The 13,260-nt window shown below is 37.1% G+C and overlaps 1 protein-coding gene across 1 annotated transcript in view; it reads right to left on the minus strand.

The window, feature by feature from the left end:
• Positions 1-13,260, minus strand: part of AJAP1 (adherens junctions associated protein 1) — a 278,095-nt gene that overhangs the window by 13,491 nt on the left and 251,344 nt on the right. The window contains exons 4-5 of the mRNA XM_051988720.1: positions 10,273-10,515; positions 7,809-7,940 (exon numbers count right to left, since the gene is read on the minus strand). Of these exons, the coding sequence (XP_051844680.1) occupies positions 7,868-7,940; positions 10,273-10,515 (316 nt within the window). The 3' untranslated portion in view covers positions 7,809-7,867. The remainder of the gene's footprint in view (positions 1-7,808; positions 7,941-10,272; positions 10,516-13,260) is intronic.

The following is a 13,260-nucleotide window of genomic DNA, read 5'->3' on the forward strand; positions in this document are numbered from 1 at the left end:
ATGATAAACTGCATGTCAGAAACACACCAACTGAATCTTGAAACATTTATCAAGGACTAACAAGGCTGTTTGCATAGATCCCCTTGGTTTATTTCCACAAAAAAGAAAAGAAAATGAAAGTATGATGGAATTGAACTACTCTGCTTTTTCCTATAATGTATTATGGCACTTATTCAGTACAACACTTTCATGGTCTAGAGGAAAGATCCCCGTGTTGGGGATCAAGAGGTCTGTGTTTCTACTCAGCTCTGTCACTGACAGTATATGATATCAGACAAATCATCTAAACATTAGACCTTACTCAGACTGTCCCTTGTCTCTAAAATAAGTATTCTACAAAATCTCTGATTCTATCCACAAAATAGCTCCTCTGAGAGAGAATACAGCACCTCACAATGCCCTCTAATAATAAAGTAGCTTTCTGGTCCATTTCTTTTGAAAGTTTTCTAACAAAGGTCCAGCCAATGTATTGGAGGATTTTCTTTAGAATTCATGACATTGAATAGATATTAATGTTGTCTATAAACTGTATATACTTACTTCTTGTACTTAATGCATTATCATAACAAAAAATAAGTAAATCACAGGAATAATGCCTAGCCTTGCCGAAGAAAATGAATAATGGGGGGATCATTCTAGCAACTAAAGATGAACAAAAGTCAAATAAACTGCTTTGCGAGGAGGTAGTAAGTTTTGCCTCATTGAAGATTCTTTAAACAATTACTTGATGACTGCTTGATAGGGATTTTAAAATGAGGAATTGCTCTTGGGTAAAGTTATATTTAGTGGTCTCTGAGATCATTCTTCTCAAATTCTATGATTTACTTAAAAACTTAACCTGAAGTTGGGTTTTTGTAAACTCCCAGAATCTTCATAGACAACATCTGAGGATAGAAAGAGGCCACAGTGACCATTTAATTCATGTTTTAATTGAAATAGGATTCCTACTATAATATATATGGCAAATAATCACCTAGCCTTTGCTGCCCCTTAAGGGGAAATCCATTTTCACAAGATGGAGCTCAGTCTGTTTCTGAGCAGCTCTAATACTAGTAGTTAGAGTCAAAGGGATTTCGAGACTATATAATGCAGGGGTTCTTAACCTGAGTTTTGTGGATAAATTTCAGAAGTATATGAAATTATAGGGGAAATATGCATTTTCACTAATCTCTAACTAAAATTCAACATTTCCTATAATTGCAAATGTAAATAAGTATATAAACAAGATATTTGAAGAATACTTTGAAATCATTTAGGCATTAAATAATTGCTAATCATCCTAATTATTATTATCATTTACACAACAAAACTTGATTCCAAGAAGAAATCTATAAATATCACCAGGCTGCTGAATGATCCATAACATAATAAATGGGTTACAGATCCTTGAAGAGTCCAATCAGTATCCAAACAGAATATCTATTGGACTAGATCTGAGAAATGGTCATCCAGCCTTCATTTAAAAGATTCCACATGGGAGTAGGAGCTTTCTAAATTCATAAGCAGTCTATTTCATTGTCGCATGACAATCATTTATAGAACTCTCCCTCCCCCATGTTTCTCTCCTCCTCCTTGACATTAAACATACATCTGACCCTTTATGATTCTATCCTGGCATCTATGGTCAAACAAAATTAGCCTGTCTCATCCTCTCTATAACTATACTTCAAACATTTTAAGACATCAATTCTTTCTCTCCTGTCTTCTCTAATTTAGAGAATTAATCTCATTTCAACAAGATTTCAAAGAGTATGGAGTCAATGATTATTCAAAATACTGATTGCACTCCTCTAGTTTTATCCCTCAGAGATTCTAGAAGAGAGTTTATAGTTTTCTGGGGCAAAATTACAAAGCACTTTCAAGTCAACTATAGGTTGCTTTCAGAACTAAAGTATCTCAATCCTCTATCCCAACTCTAATCAATTGCCACTAATTTGTTTATACCCTTGTGCACAGGCAACTACTATATAGGGAATACTGGCAATATGCAAAGCTCAGGAGACTAGCTCTTCAGCAATTCAAAGGTCTGTGACTATCTTTGTATAAGTATTCATTCTACCACAGAGATTACAACCATTTTATGATATGTTACCCCTTAATCATATAAATACAGCTAGAAAGTATCTCGAAGGCCACCCAAAAGTCTTAAATGACTCATTTTACAGATGAGCAAAATGAAATCCCAGAAGTGTAAGTGACCTCTGTTTTTCTCTGTTTCCTCAAGTATGAGACGACAATGTTGAACTGGATAGCATCTATCTTCAATTCTTTCTTTAACACTATGATTCTATGAACTTCCTATGGCTTTTTTCTTTTTCTTTATTTTTTGACAAAATACACTTCTGAGAGGTAAAATTGTCCATCTACACTCTGCACCAGTCAGACCATCTGATGGCAAAAACTGATCATTGTCCTCTACGTGTGGTCCATCTAGGGCAAATTGAAGTGGAACTACAGCCATCTTGATTTTGTAAACTATTTTAATGAGACAATAATCTCTCAAACAGATACTTATGTAGATGAACATTACCTTTTGTGCTGTCTAAAACTCATAAAATCATAGATATAAAGTTGGAGGGAACTTAGGGGTAACTAAGTCTGATCCCCTTCATTTTACATATGAGAAAATGAAGTCAGAGAATTAAATGATTTATCAGAGTCAAGAAGTTAATAAATTTCAATGGTGAGATTTTTTTTTCCCTTTTTTTCCCCTGTCTTTTTTCTTCTTTTTTTTTGTGAAACAAATGGAATTAAGTAACTTGCCCAGGTCATAGCTCGTGTTAAGTGTCAGAGGTTAAGTGTCTTGTAAGGGTCTGATTTGAACTCAGGTCCAACTGACTCCAGAGCCAGTGCTCTATCCACTATGCCATCTAGCTGCCCCACTATAGTGTGATTTTTAACCCAGATTTTTTTTTATTCTAGGTTTAACATTCTATTAATTATTCTACATTGGAAAGGGTAAAGGAAATATAGAATTTCATTCCATCTATTTAATCTAGTATGTCCTAAAAGTCTTAGTTCCTCTTGGGACTAAGACTTTGGGACTATTATGAAATTCTGATTTAACACACAAATCCACAATTCCATTGCTTCAGTGAGTCATACCCTTTACTTTTAGAAATTGGAACCCATCTCATATTACTTTAGCTATTTAATGAGGTACTGTGACAAAAAAAAAAATCACCTAGTTTCCAGCCTTTTATTGATACAACTCTCTATGATAACTTTACATGAGCTCATTCTTCAAGCCATTTAAACCCGGTAGAGTCTGCCAGAACTTGAATTTTTCTGTTAGTTCTTTTGAAAACCTGAGATGACCTGCAAGGTATATTTTTACATATGAGTCAACCAAAAAGGACCCTGTCAGAGATATCATTAGAAATCAGATTAAGAGTATAAACGGTCATGTTCTCATGAATCTAGAGTTGGAAGTGATCTTGGTGGGCATTTGGTCCAATGGCATCAAATTCAAATTAAAATAGACCCCCGTCACCAGGCATACTGACTTAAAACTCCACACATTAGCATTATTTTTGTTGTTGTTTTTTAATTTATGAATTTGAGCGATTTGTAGTTGGAGTTAATCCGATGCTTTCATTCTACAAATAAGGAAACTAAGACTTCAGAACTCATTTAAATAAGTTGGATCTAAGATTTGAATTTAGGCCTTTTGACTACAGATCAAGCATCCTTTCCATTGTATCATCTTACTTGATTTTATTATGAAGAACTTCTTATTCAGCTTCCTAGGAGAAAAAAGGTGTGAAGCTTGAAAGAGACAAACCAGGAAATTTTCTCTGTTTTCTCTTGTAGTCATAAAAGATTCAGGCATATTCTTTGGGGGAGCAACATGAGCAGACCATGTCTGGGAGACCAGTTTTGTGTACCACATTTTAGCTAGGGTATGAATGAGCTACAGAGGAAGGAGACACATAGTGGAAAGTGCTTTGGATTTGGAATCAGAGCACCAGAGAGGAAAGGTAAATTGAAAGGACTGCAAAATACCTCCTTTCTTGCCTCTACTTCTTGGAACAACTGATTTCCTTCAAGACTCAGTTCAAGAACTAACTTCTTCATGAAGAGATTTCTGATTCTTCTGTTAGTATTAGGGAAAGAACATTTTGTCTGGAATCATGAAGACCTGGCTTCAGATCCTACCTCAGACTCAATTAACTATGTGACATTGGGCAAATCCTTTGACTCTCTCTGCCTCGGTTTCCTCATCTGTAAAATGGAAATAATTACACTGATCTTCTTTGGTTGTTGCAAGGATAAAATGAAATATTTTTATCAAGTGCTTCACAAACATTAAAATACTGTGTAGATTATTATTATCATTTATTACTATTACCTCCTTCCAAAACTACCTTGAATTCATTCATTTTGTATGATGTGTGCACAATATTGTACACACACATATACCCTCATTTGATGGTAAGTTTCTTGCAGCCAAGAACTGAAATTTCTTGCTTCATATTCTAGTGCTTATCACCTAATAAATACTTGTTAATTTACTGATTGATTGAAAATGAAATTGGTTTAAATAAGAATCAAGTCCCACCTCATTTTCTGAACAGGCAAAAAAGATATTAGTTTTGGATCAGAGAGTCAGAGACCCTGGGCTGGAATGTTAACTGGAAGCACCCTATCATTTTAAATTTGAGACTACCAAATCCCAGAGAGAATAAAATAACTTAATATAATTCATAAGTTGGCAGAGTGAACAATTGAGGCTAAGTCCTCTGATCTTGTCTGGGTCAAAAAACTGGATTCAGGTCCCAATTTTGTTATTTACTAGTCCATGTGTGAGTAATTTGATTTCTCTGAGTTATAGGATCATAGATCTAGAGCTAACAGGAATACTGGAAATCATCTACCCCCTCATTTTACAGGTCAAGAAACTGAAGAAGAGAGATTTGAAATGACTCACCCAGTGGGGTCACACTGTATTTGGTTTCGGTTCTATATCATTTGACCCCAAGGTTTCTATCTACTACATTAAAATGTCAATCATGTTGGGTTTTTTTTTTTTTTTTGGTTTAGTCTTAATTTTAAATGAGATCATAGATCTCAACTCTTCATTTTTCTTATCATTTTCTTCCTTATCTCTTATTTTCATATTTCAATATTGTATTTAATGCTATTTCCTCCTTTTCTTCTTAGTGAAATGATGCAGCATAGAAGAGTTTCATGTATGTTTGAAGAAAAGGAATTATAAAATGTATTTGAACTTTTCACAATTTTATTTGGTGAGAAAAAGTGATTTGTACAATTCATAAAAGGGAGAAATGGGAGAGTATAGAAGACCTTTCCTTTTCTGTAACTGTGCTGAAGTTGCTCACTGCCTTTTTGGGGATAGACAATCTAAGAGAGATAGTTTGGGGCCTGGGAGGTTGCATCTAGTTCCACAAGTTCTGAAAAAGAATCTAGGGTCTATGCTCATAATCAAGAATTATAGTATTGTGGGGCAGAAGGACAATTAACTGGGATGCCTTTAGTGGAGGGGTTTGATTGTGGCCCAGGACAAAGATAGCTTTCAATCATATTGTTCAAGGATGAACAGGGGCAGAACTCATGGTTGTAAAGGAATTAAGGAGCAATGTTACCTGTGCCTTATAAATTCTCAGTGGGATTAAAAAAATCTATTATGATGAAGAAAAAGGGAGGAGCAGATTTCATTAAAAATGAAATTGGTTTATATAAAAATCATGTCCCACCTCATTTTCTGAGCGGATAGAAAAGGCACTAGTTTTGGATAGAATCACAGTTGATGCTTTATATGTTCTGGCCTTGGAGCAGGGGGTCCAATTTTGCCATCCTAGTTAGGACTCTGCTAAGACTACAATAAGGAATATCACTAGTTCACTTTGGGGAGCTTTCCTTAATTTGGAGAGTCCACTAGCACTTTCCAGGTGTTTCTACTACCAGAACATCTGGTCTTTCACATAGAACCAGACTAGCAACTTTGTTGTTGTTCAGTCATTTCAGTCTTGCCCAACTCTTTGTGAGCCCATTTCAGGTTTTCCTTGCAAAAACATCAGAGTTGTTTGCCATTTTCTTCTCCAGCTCCTTTTACAGATGAGGAAACTGAGACAAACCGGGTTAATTGACTTGTCTAGAGTCACACAGCTACTAAGTGTCTGAGGCTGGACTTGAACTTCCAAAAATAAGTCTTTGAGTCTTTCTGATTCCCAGACCTGCATCATCTATGTGCCTTATAGTAATTTCATCACATCCAATCCACTGAATTCTTGCTTTCATGTTGTTGTTATTGTTGTTGTTTTAAAAACATAATAGACATGCTAGCAACTATCTGGCTCAATTGGTCTAGAGAGTCCTCCTACAACAAAAGAGAAACTTTTTTTTTTCATTAGTAAGCAGGCTCTTGGTTGCATTCTGAGATGGAACTACAAAGACAGCATCTCTTACAGTCTTAATGGCATTAATTAAGGTGGGCTGACAAAGGGGAGAAAGGATGACGTGAGGCTGATAAACATCCAATGTCCAAGAGAGCTGACCCTATTAAACTAATATGGAAAAGAACTCATCTTACCTACACTGCCCACAGATAACCCAGCAAAATCCATTGTATTTTATTCACTTTCCATTCTAATCTAATTACTTTTCTTTGTCTGTTGGCTGAACATCATGCTCAGCAGGCCATTCTGGCTCTGGGACAAGGAATGAGGGTTGGAAATTTGATTTGGAGTGAATATGTGATTCATTAGAATTGGGATTAGGGACTGACCAATTCATTCCTATTCCTAAAAGCTGTGTGTGAGCCTGGATCCCAGCCTATAGCAAATGCCACTTGCTCAGTCCTAGTTATGTTCTGAAACTGCTTTCTTGGCAAATACCTTCCCCTTGCCTGAATCAGTCTTGTTCTAAAATACCTACTTTCGCTTTTCACCCTCTTCTTCCTCCTTGAAAAGCAGGCTAAAAAGCAGAAGTCTCCGGTTATTTGTACACTCCTATTGTTAGTGTTGTGACGTGACTGCGGAAAGGATTCCTTAGAGGCAAAGTTGTCTGCTGCCATAAATGCACTAAATGCAAATCATTCGAAAACCTTTGATTGCATCTCTAGACTATGCATATAACATGTGCAGTCAGAGAGGTAAAATGCAGTTTATACCACACAGTCCAAATGTTCAGAAGATTCAGCACAGAAGAAAGCAATTTACCGTTAGCATTAAAGTTAATATCATTGAAAGCAAACCAAATGTTCTTATCCAGCAGAGCGTGGAAAATTCATCCTGTCTTGGTACCAGTCCCTGGTTTCAAATTAGTAGATATGTCTCAACTCTTCACTTTATTTCTTTATGATTTTCTTCCTTATCTCCTATTTTTATATTTCAAAATTGTATTTTAATTTAGTTTTCCCCTCCCACCTCCTGGTGTAAAGACATGTGATAGAGGAGAGATTCATGCACACTTAGTTGCTGCCCTAATCTTCTTCTGTTAAGGCAAATGAGAACCGTAATTGTAACTTGTTTCAAGGAGAAATTTTCCCCTGCATACATGCTATATCTGAGAAACTGTCTTGCTGGGAACAGAAATATCATTAATAATAATAACAATAATAGATATGAAAAATCAGTACATGTCCATTTGCTATTTTGCCCTATTGGGATATTCATATCAGGTTTAATAGAGAAGGTAACAAAAGGATCAGTCACCTGCTTTCCATCCAGTGGCTAACACGACTGTGGGTTCCTTCATGGGTAGAGAATTGCTTAAAGTGATAGAAAGCGAGAGGTTTGGGAAGAGGGGAGAGGGGACCAAAATAATGTCTTAAGAGTGGTACGTACCAGGAAATAGACACATGGCGTCTGCCCTGCCCCCAGGAAGTAAAAGAGACTTCGGCCAGTCAGCAGGAGATTTCAAACCATTTCTCAGACACAAAGGCCACAGGAATTAGATGTCGATCAGAAGAAGAAGGTCTGCAGCGAGCAGAAAAATAGGCTTGCGCGTGCTGGTACATGACATATAATAGGCAAGCCAGGTCAGGCTTGCTTTGAAAAAAAAAAAAAAGAACTAGCTTCTTTAGGGGAAAGAAAGAAAGAAAATGAAAATTCCCTCTAAAGTAATGCTTTGGACTGGCTCGATGATTTTTCTGAAATAAAAATGTAGCTTTTATTCCCTCACCAGAAGGTTATTTTGACCAATTGGCTATTTCTCCTCCAAATCCCAGTTGAAAAAATTTGAAAGGATAATAGACTTAAGAGCCCTGGGACATCCAGGATACTATGCAGGGGCCATAACTCCACCAGAATTAAGTCTTCTTCCCAAGGATTTCTGTTCTTAGAACCTCTTTCCCTCAATTTGTACCTTAAGGAAAGGCCAATACCCCAAAAGTCTGGGACATGGAAGGAGCTTCAGATGTATTCCAGTTGGCAGTCATTGGTATGGCTTGTTAATTTTCATTGGGATTTTCCCAAGGCCAGTGGGGAAGGGTAGAAAGGAGTCCCACAAAACATTACCTTAGAGGGAAAAAAAAGCAGTGAACCCTCTTCAAACCAAATTTTTCTCCCCTCTAGGAGATTCCAGACAAAGCAGACCAGAGACACCAATGGTGTGTTTGATAAAACATAGACATGAAAATGAGAGTGGGACAGAACAGAACCAAAAAAGGTCTACATCTCTCCTCCATACCCAATGAGAGCCCCAGCATTGGTTGGCTGCGGTCCATGTCCGAATCAACACATATCCACATGTACATACACACAACGCTCAATGAAATGGTTTGAAAATCCTTTTTGTCTTTCAATTCTTTTATCTATTCAGCCCTCTGCAAACCTAGAGAATGCAAGCTCCCAGGATTTCTGAAGGAGATTTCAAAGGGTCTTTAGCAAAACAATTGATTGGGGGCTTCTGCTCCTCAGGTACCTATTCTGAGAAGACAAATTTTGTGTAATGAACATAATGGAGACTCCAACATGGAGAGAAACAGGAGAAAGAATGCATGTGGCAGGAAGCCACTGAAAGCGAAAAATAGGAGAAAAAGAAAAGGCTCATTTGGGGTTGATTAGACAAGGAAACACATTGAACTATGGGACAATGTTGGTGAAACTCTCAAGTGGCAAGTCATAAAGGCACCCTGGGATGATTTGCCTTTGAAAGGACAAACAATATGATTTCAACCAATACATACATTTCTAAAAGGCTAATAAGAGGAATATTTCCTGTTTTGTGCTGGGATTCCCTAGTCATGATCATATCTTAGGCAATAGTCCTCCTGACTTCTCAGTCAGCTTTTTTTTTTTTTTTTTTTTGGGGGGGGATTATTAACATGCTCACAGTTTGGTACCCTGGATTCATGGAATCAGAGGATCATATATTTAAAAAGGGAAGAGCTTTTAGTTCAATTAGAGTTCATTTCCCTTATTTCATTTGTAAGGTAATAGATCCTCAAAGAAATGGACTAATTTTCTCAGTTACACAGCTGATGTGAATTTGAACACTAGTCTTCCTAACTGCAAGTCCAACATTCTCTCCTTCTGAGTCCCTTAGCTGCCAGGATAACTAAATAAACCATTTCAAGCTATTTGCCCTTAACTACTATTTTTATTTGATTCTGGATAAACATTCGGGTGCCAAATTCAGATCCATAATGAGGAAATACCAGTGAAATTTTTTTTTGAGGTGACTCAATGGCATATATATATTTTTGGAAAGCATAAGTGGGAATACAGTAAACAGTAGCAACATTTAATAAAGTTAGGTGTAGAAAGGGAGACTGGTTGGTACTTGACATTTTAACTTTACTGGCTGCTGACATTTCATTAACAGGGACCCACAGCTCTTGGTTCAAAGAATGGACAATAATAATCTGTTGATATCTGGAAGTCCAATAAATCCAAGGCTGCCAACTGAACTCTTGAGATGGCAATAACATACACTTTAAAGCACCACATCAGGAGAGTTCCAATGTATTCTACCTTGCAGACTAGGAAGTACTATATAAATGTCAATTGCTGTTACTGTTATTCATAGTATTCCTTCTAATCCTTTGAATCTTAGTGAAACCTAGTTGATAGAACTCTTGAGAGGAGAGGAGAATATTGATTTAAAAAAAAAAAGACCTAATCATGCTTCTTATGAGTTAACTTTATATGTAGTGCATGATGGTAGCTATTTGCCTAATTAGCCTTGCTGTAAAACATAAACACATAAGTCACATTTCAGGAGCACAAACTAATCCTCATTTCTATGGCATGGGATCTTCCATGAGTCTTGCAAAACCCAGGTGTGCTTATTTCAAGGCTACTTTACCTGTTTCCATTAAAGGTGGTTTTATACTCTCCAGTTGGGTGCAAAGTCTCATCAGTATACACGGGCACTGAGGTCCTAACACACTCATGTGAGCATTGTAGGGTTTCATTATAGGCGGTAAATATGTCCAAGTTGCTGGGCACCCGGGCAGGAGTGAAATCCGTCAGGTTTTGGCAGCTCTCTTCTTGCTGATTGATTTTCCGTTGGTGGCTGTTTCTTCGCGTGTTTCCACTTTGTGCACAGCTAAGGGAGAAGGGTGTGATGTTGGGGATATGGAGCATGGGATTGCGAGGTTGGGAGGACAGAGGAATGAGGGAATAACAAAATATACAAAAACACCATCAACATTTGAACGCAGAGCCTTCATTGAGAAGCATTAATTATACATCATTTAATAATATATTATAACTCCCAAGCTCTTCAGAAGGATCAACGACAATCAAGCAATCAGCTCACTTTATTTTTTTATATCAAATTTGAATTTTAAATGTGAGCCATTATGGCAGGAGAATTATTGAGATGAGTGGTTTATCCATGTTATCAGGAAGCTGAAGTTGTTTGCTCATAAAGTGTCAGCAAGAACAATGGCATCAACATGCTTTCCCTTCCTCATGCCCCAGTAGGGAAAATAATTGGGATAGATAACTAGCCACCAAATTAGTCTATGATCGTTGAGAAACAATAGGACAGTATGAGAGGGAAATTCCCTCTGAAAGGCCAAAAATGCACACACATGATGCACCAACACGCAAATGGGTTTATCCATATACATACAAACATGAATATATCTACATATGTGTATACATATTGTAAAGACATATATATTTATGTATATATGTATGTATATCTTATATGCATATCCATAATGCATATATGTACCACTTCTATACTATATGTATATTTACATATGTGTATATACATGCGCACACATATGTGTATGTATATAAAATATATACACATGCTTGGGAGTTCTTCCTATAACCCACTGGGCCTTGATGGACATATTCATGCCCTAGGAACCGGACCTTGTACCCTATCTTTCAGCTTCTCTGTAGGGATGTTGGATTTCCTCATTTTTAGTCCAATGCCCCAAGTTGGAAGCTAGGCTCTGTTCTACCATATGAAGACCAGCTGTGTGATATATCTGAATGGCATATCTGACTCCTTATCTTAGCCTTAGGATTTTTGGAAGGAACTCAATCTGTTCTCACAAGGTGACAACTGGTGCCCTTTTCTCTACTTAGCATCTTTCAGGAAGAAGGAATAAGAACTCAAAGCTTTCATGGTCTTTGGAATGAAGTAGAAAATTTGTGATGTGATCTGCTTCATAGTATGTAATATCTGGTGTGAGACAATAAATGTTATTAATCTTGCTAGTAGCAAAATAGAAATTAGAGCTGTCATTTTTTCTGATGTATGTATGTACTCTCTCAGCACCCATCCATGGTAATCTCCTCTGAGTAACCCACATCAGGGGCAAAAGAAAGACAAATAATTAGGGAGGAGAATGCCCCGTAGAAGGGAAAATTTAAACGGAATCCATTTTGGGACATGCTCGTCAATATTTCACCACAGATCATAAAATTAATGTTAACTTCTTTCATTTTATACATGAGAAACTGAGAACTAGAAGGATAAATTGATTGCTCAGATTGAAAAACAGGTATATAGCAGAGCTAGAACCCAAAACCATGGTCTTTGATTGCAGGACATTATTCTTTTCACTAGACCATTTGGCATCCCTTCTCAGATATTATGCTGCTGCTCTCTAGATTTTATATCTCTGGAGAATGAAAAAGTTGGGAGCAGAAAAAGCAATATTTTGGACTCTTCTTTATCCTTGAGTATCACTAATTATTCAATGGTTCTATTTCTTCATGTGACTTGAGTAGAAATGTCAGAGGAGATTGTCCATGACTCCTGAGATGCAACAGATGTCCAGTACTTTCCCTATCCTAAAACTGATTTTTGAAAGGACAAATTGAATAATATTAAGTTCTTATAAATGCACTGGTATTGGATGTGTCTGTGGAGAACTCTAATTAATTTATCTATTAGGAAATAGCAAGTAAATTTTCCATCCATTCTGGAATTCCATAGGTTGATACTCTTCCCCCTTTCCCATCGTGGGGCTATGATCCCATTGCTAAATGGAGGTTTTCCAAAAAAAGAAAAACAACCAAAGGTGAAAAATAAGTACTTTTATGGAACTGGACTTCTCACCTCCATTCTGAGCTTTCTTAAGTCCCACTGAATACATCTTTGGTGACAGAACAGAACATTGCTTTCTAATACAGAGCATGGCTACCACTTTGTGGGCACATCAGAAATCTCCCTTTATAGATCCATAGAGCAACATAGGCTCAAATCATCCCTACTTTGCCAATCTATCTGAGTCCTGTCAAACAGGCCCTGTTCTACATCTGTGCCTGGATATGCTTCATGTCTTTGCAGACAACACACTTCAGGCCCAGGGATTTTCAACAGGTACCAAGGAAGTTCCCTCAAAATTTTTGGGCTCATTCTCATATACGTTCTGGGGCTCTGTGATGCCCTGGAAATTTAGTGCTGCCTTTCTTTTCCCATCAACTAATTAATCCACTTGCTCCCTTCCAATTTCTTTTATTTTGGGGTTTGAATACCCCTTTGTTCTCATCATCCAGTATATGTTTTAGCTTATTATTTGGAGATATCATGGGGCTCATTTAGGTACATTACAGTACAACAGAATTGAGCTTTGAAGTGAGAATGGAAGCACATTTTCTGGGAGAATAATTCTCTATAAATTAGGGGTGGGGCAGATTTTAAAGGGGCTTCCAAAATGCCTTTGTGAAGAGTGAGGTTACTCAGTGGTTCAGGTGGGGGAGCGGTGGTGGCAGATACATAACACCTAGCAAATCTGACCTCAAAGTAGGCCAGTTTCCATAAGAAAACAGGCAAAAGCAGGGATGCCTGAAGCGAAGAACTAACCTATTTCACTATTTGCAG

The sequence above is a fragment of the Antechinus flavipes genome, chromosome 3 (assembly GCF_016432865.1).
Source record: "Antechinus flavipes isolate AdamAnt ecotype Samford, QLD, Australia chromosome 3, AdamAnt_v2, whole genome shotgun sequence".
Classification (NCBI taxonomy): Eukaryota; Metazoa; Chordata; class Mammalia; order Dasyuromorphia; family Dasyuridae; genus Antechinus; species Antechinus flavipes.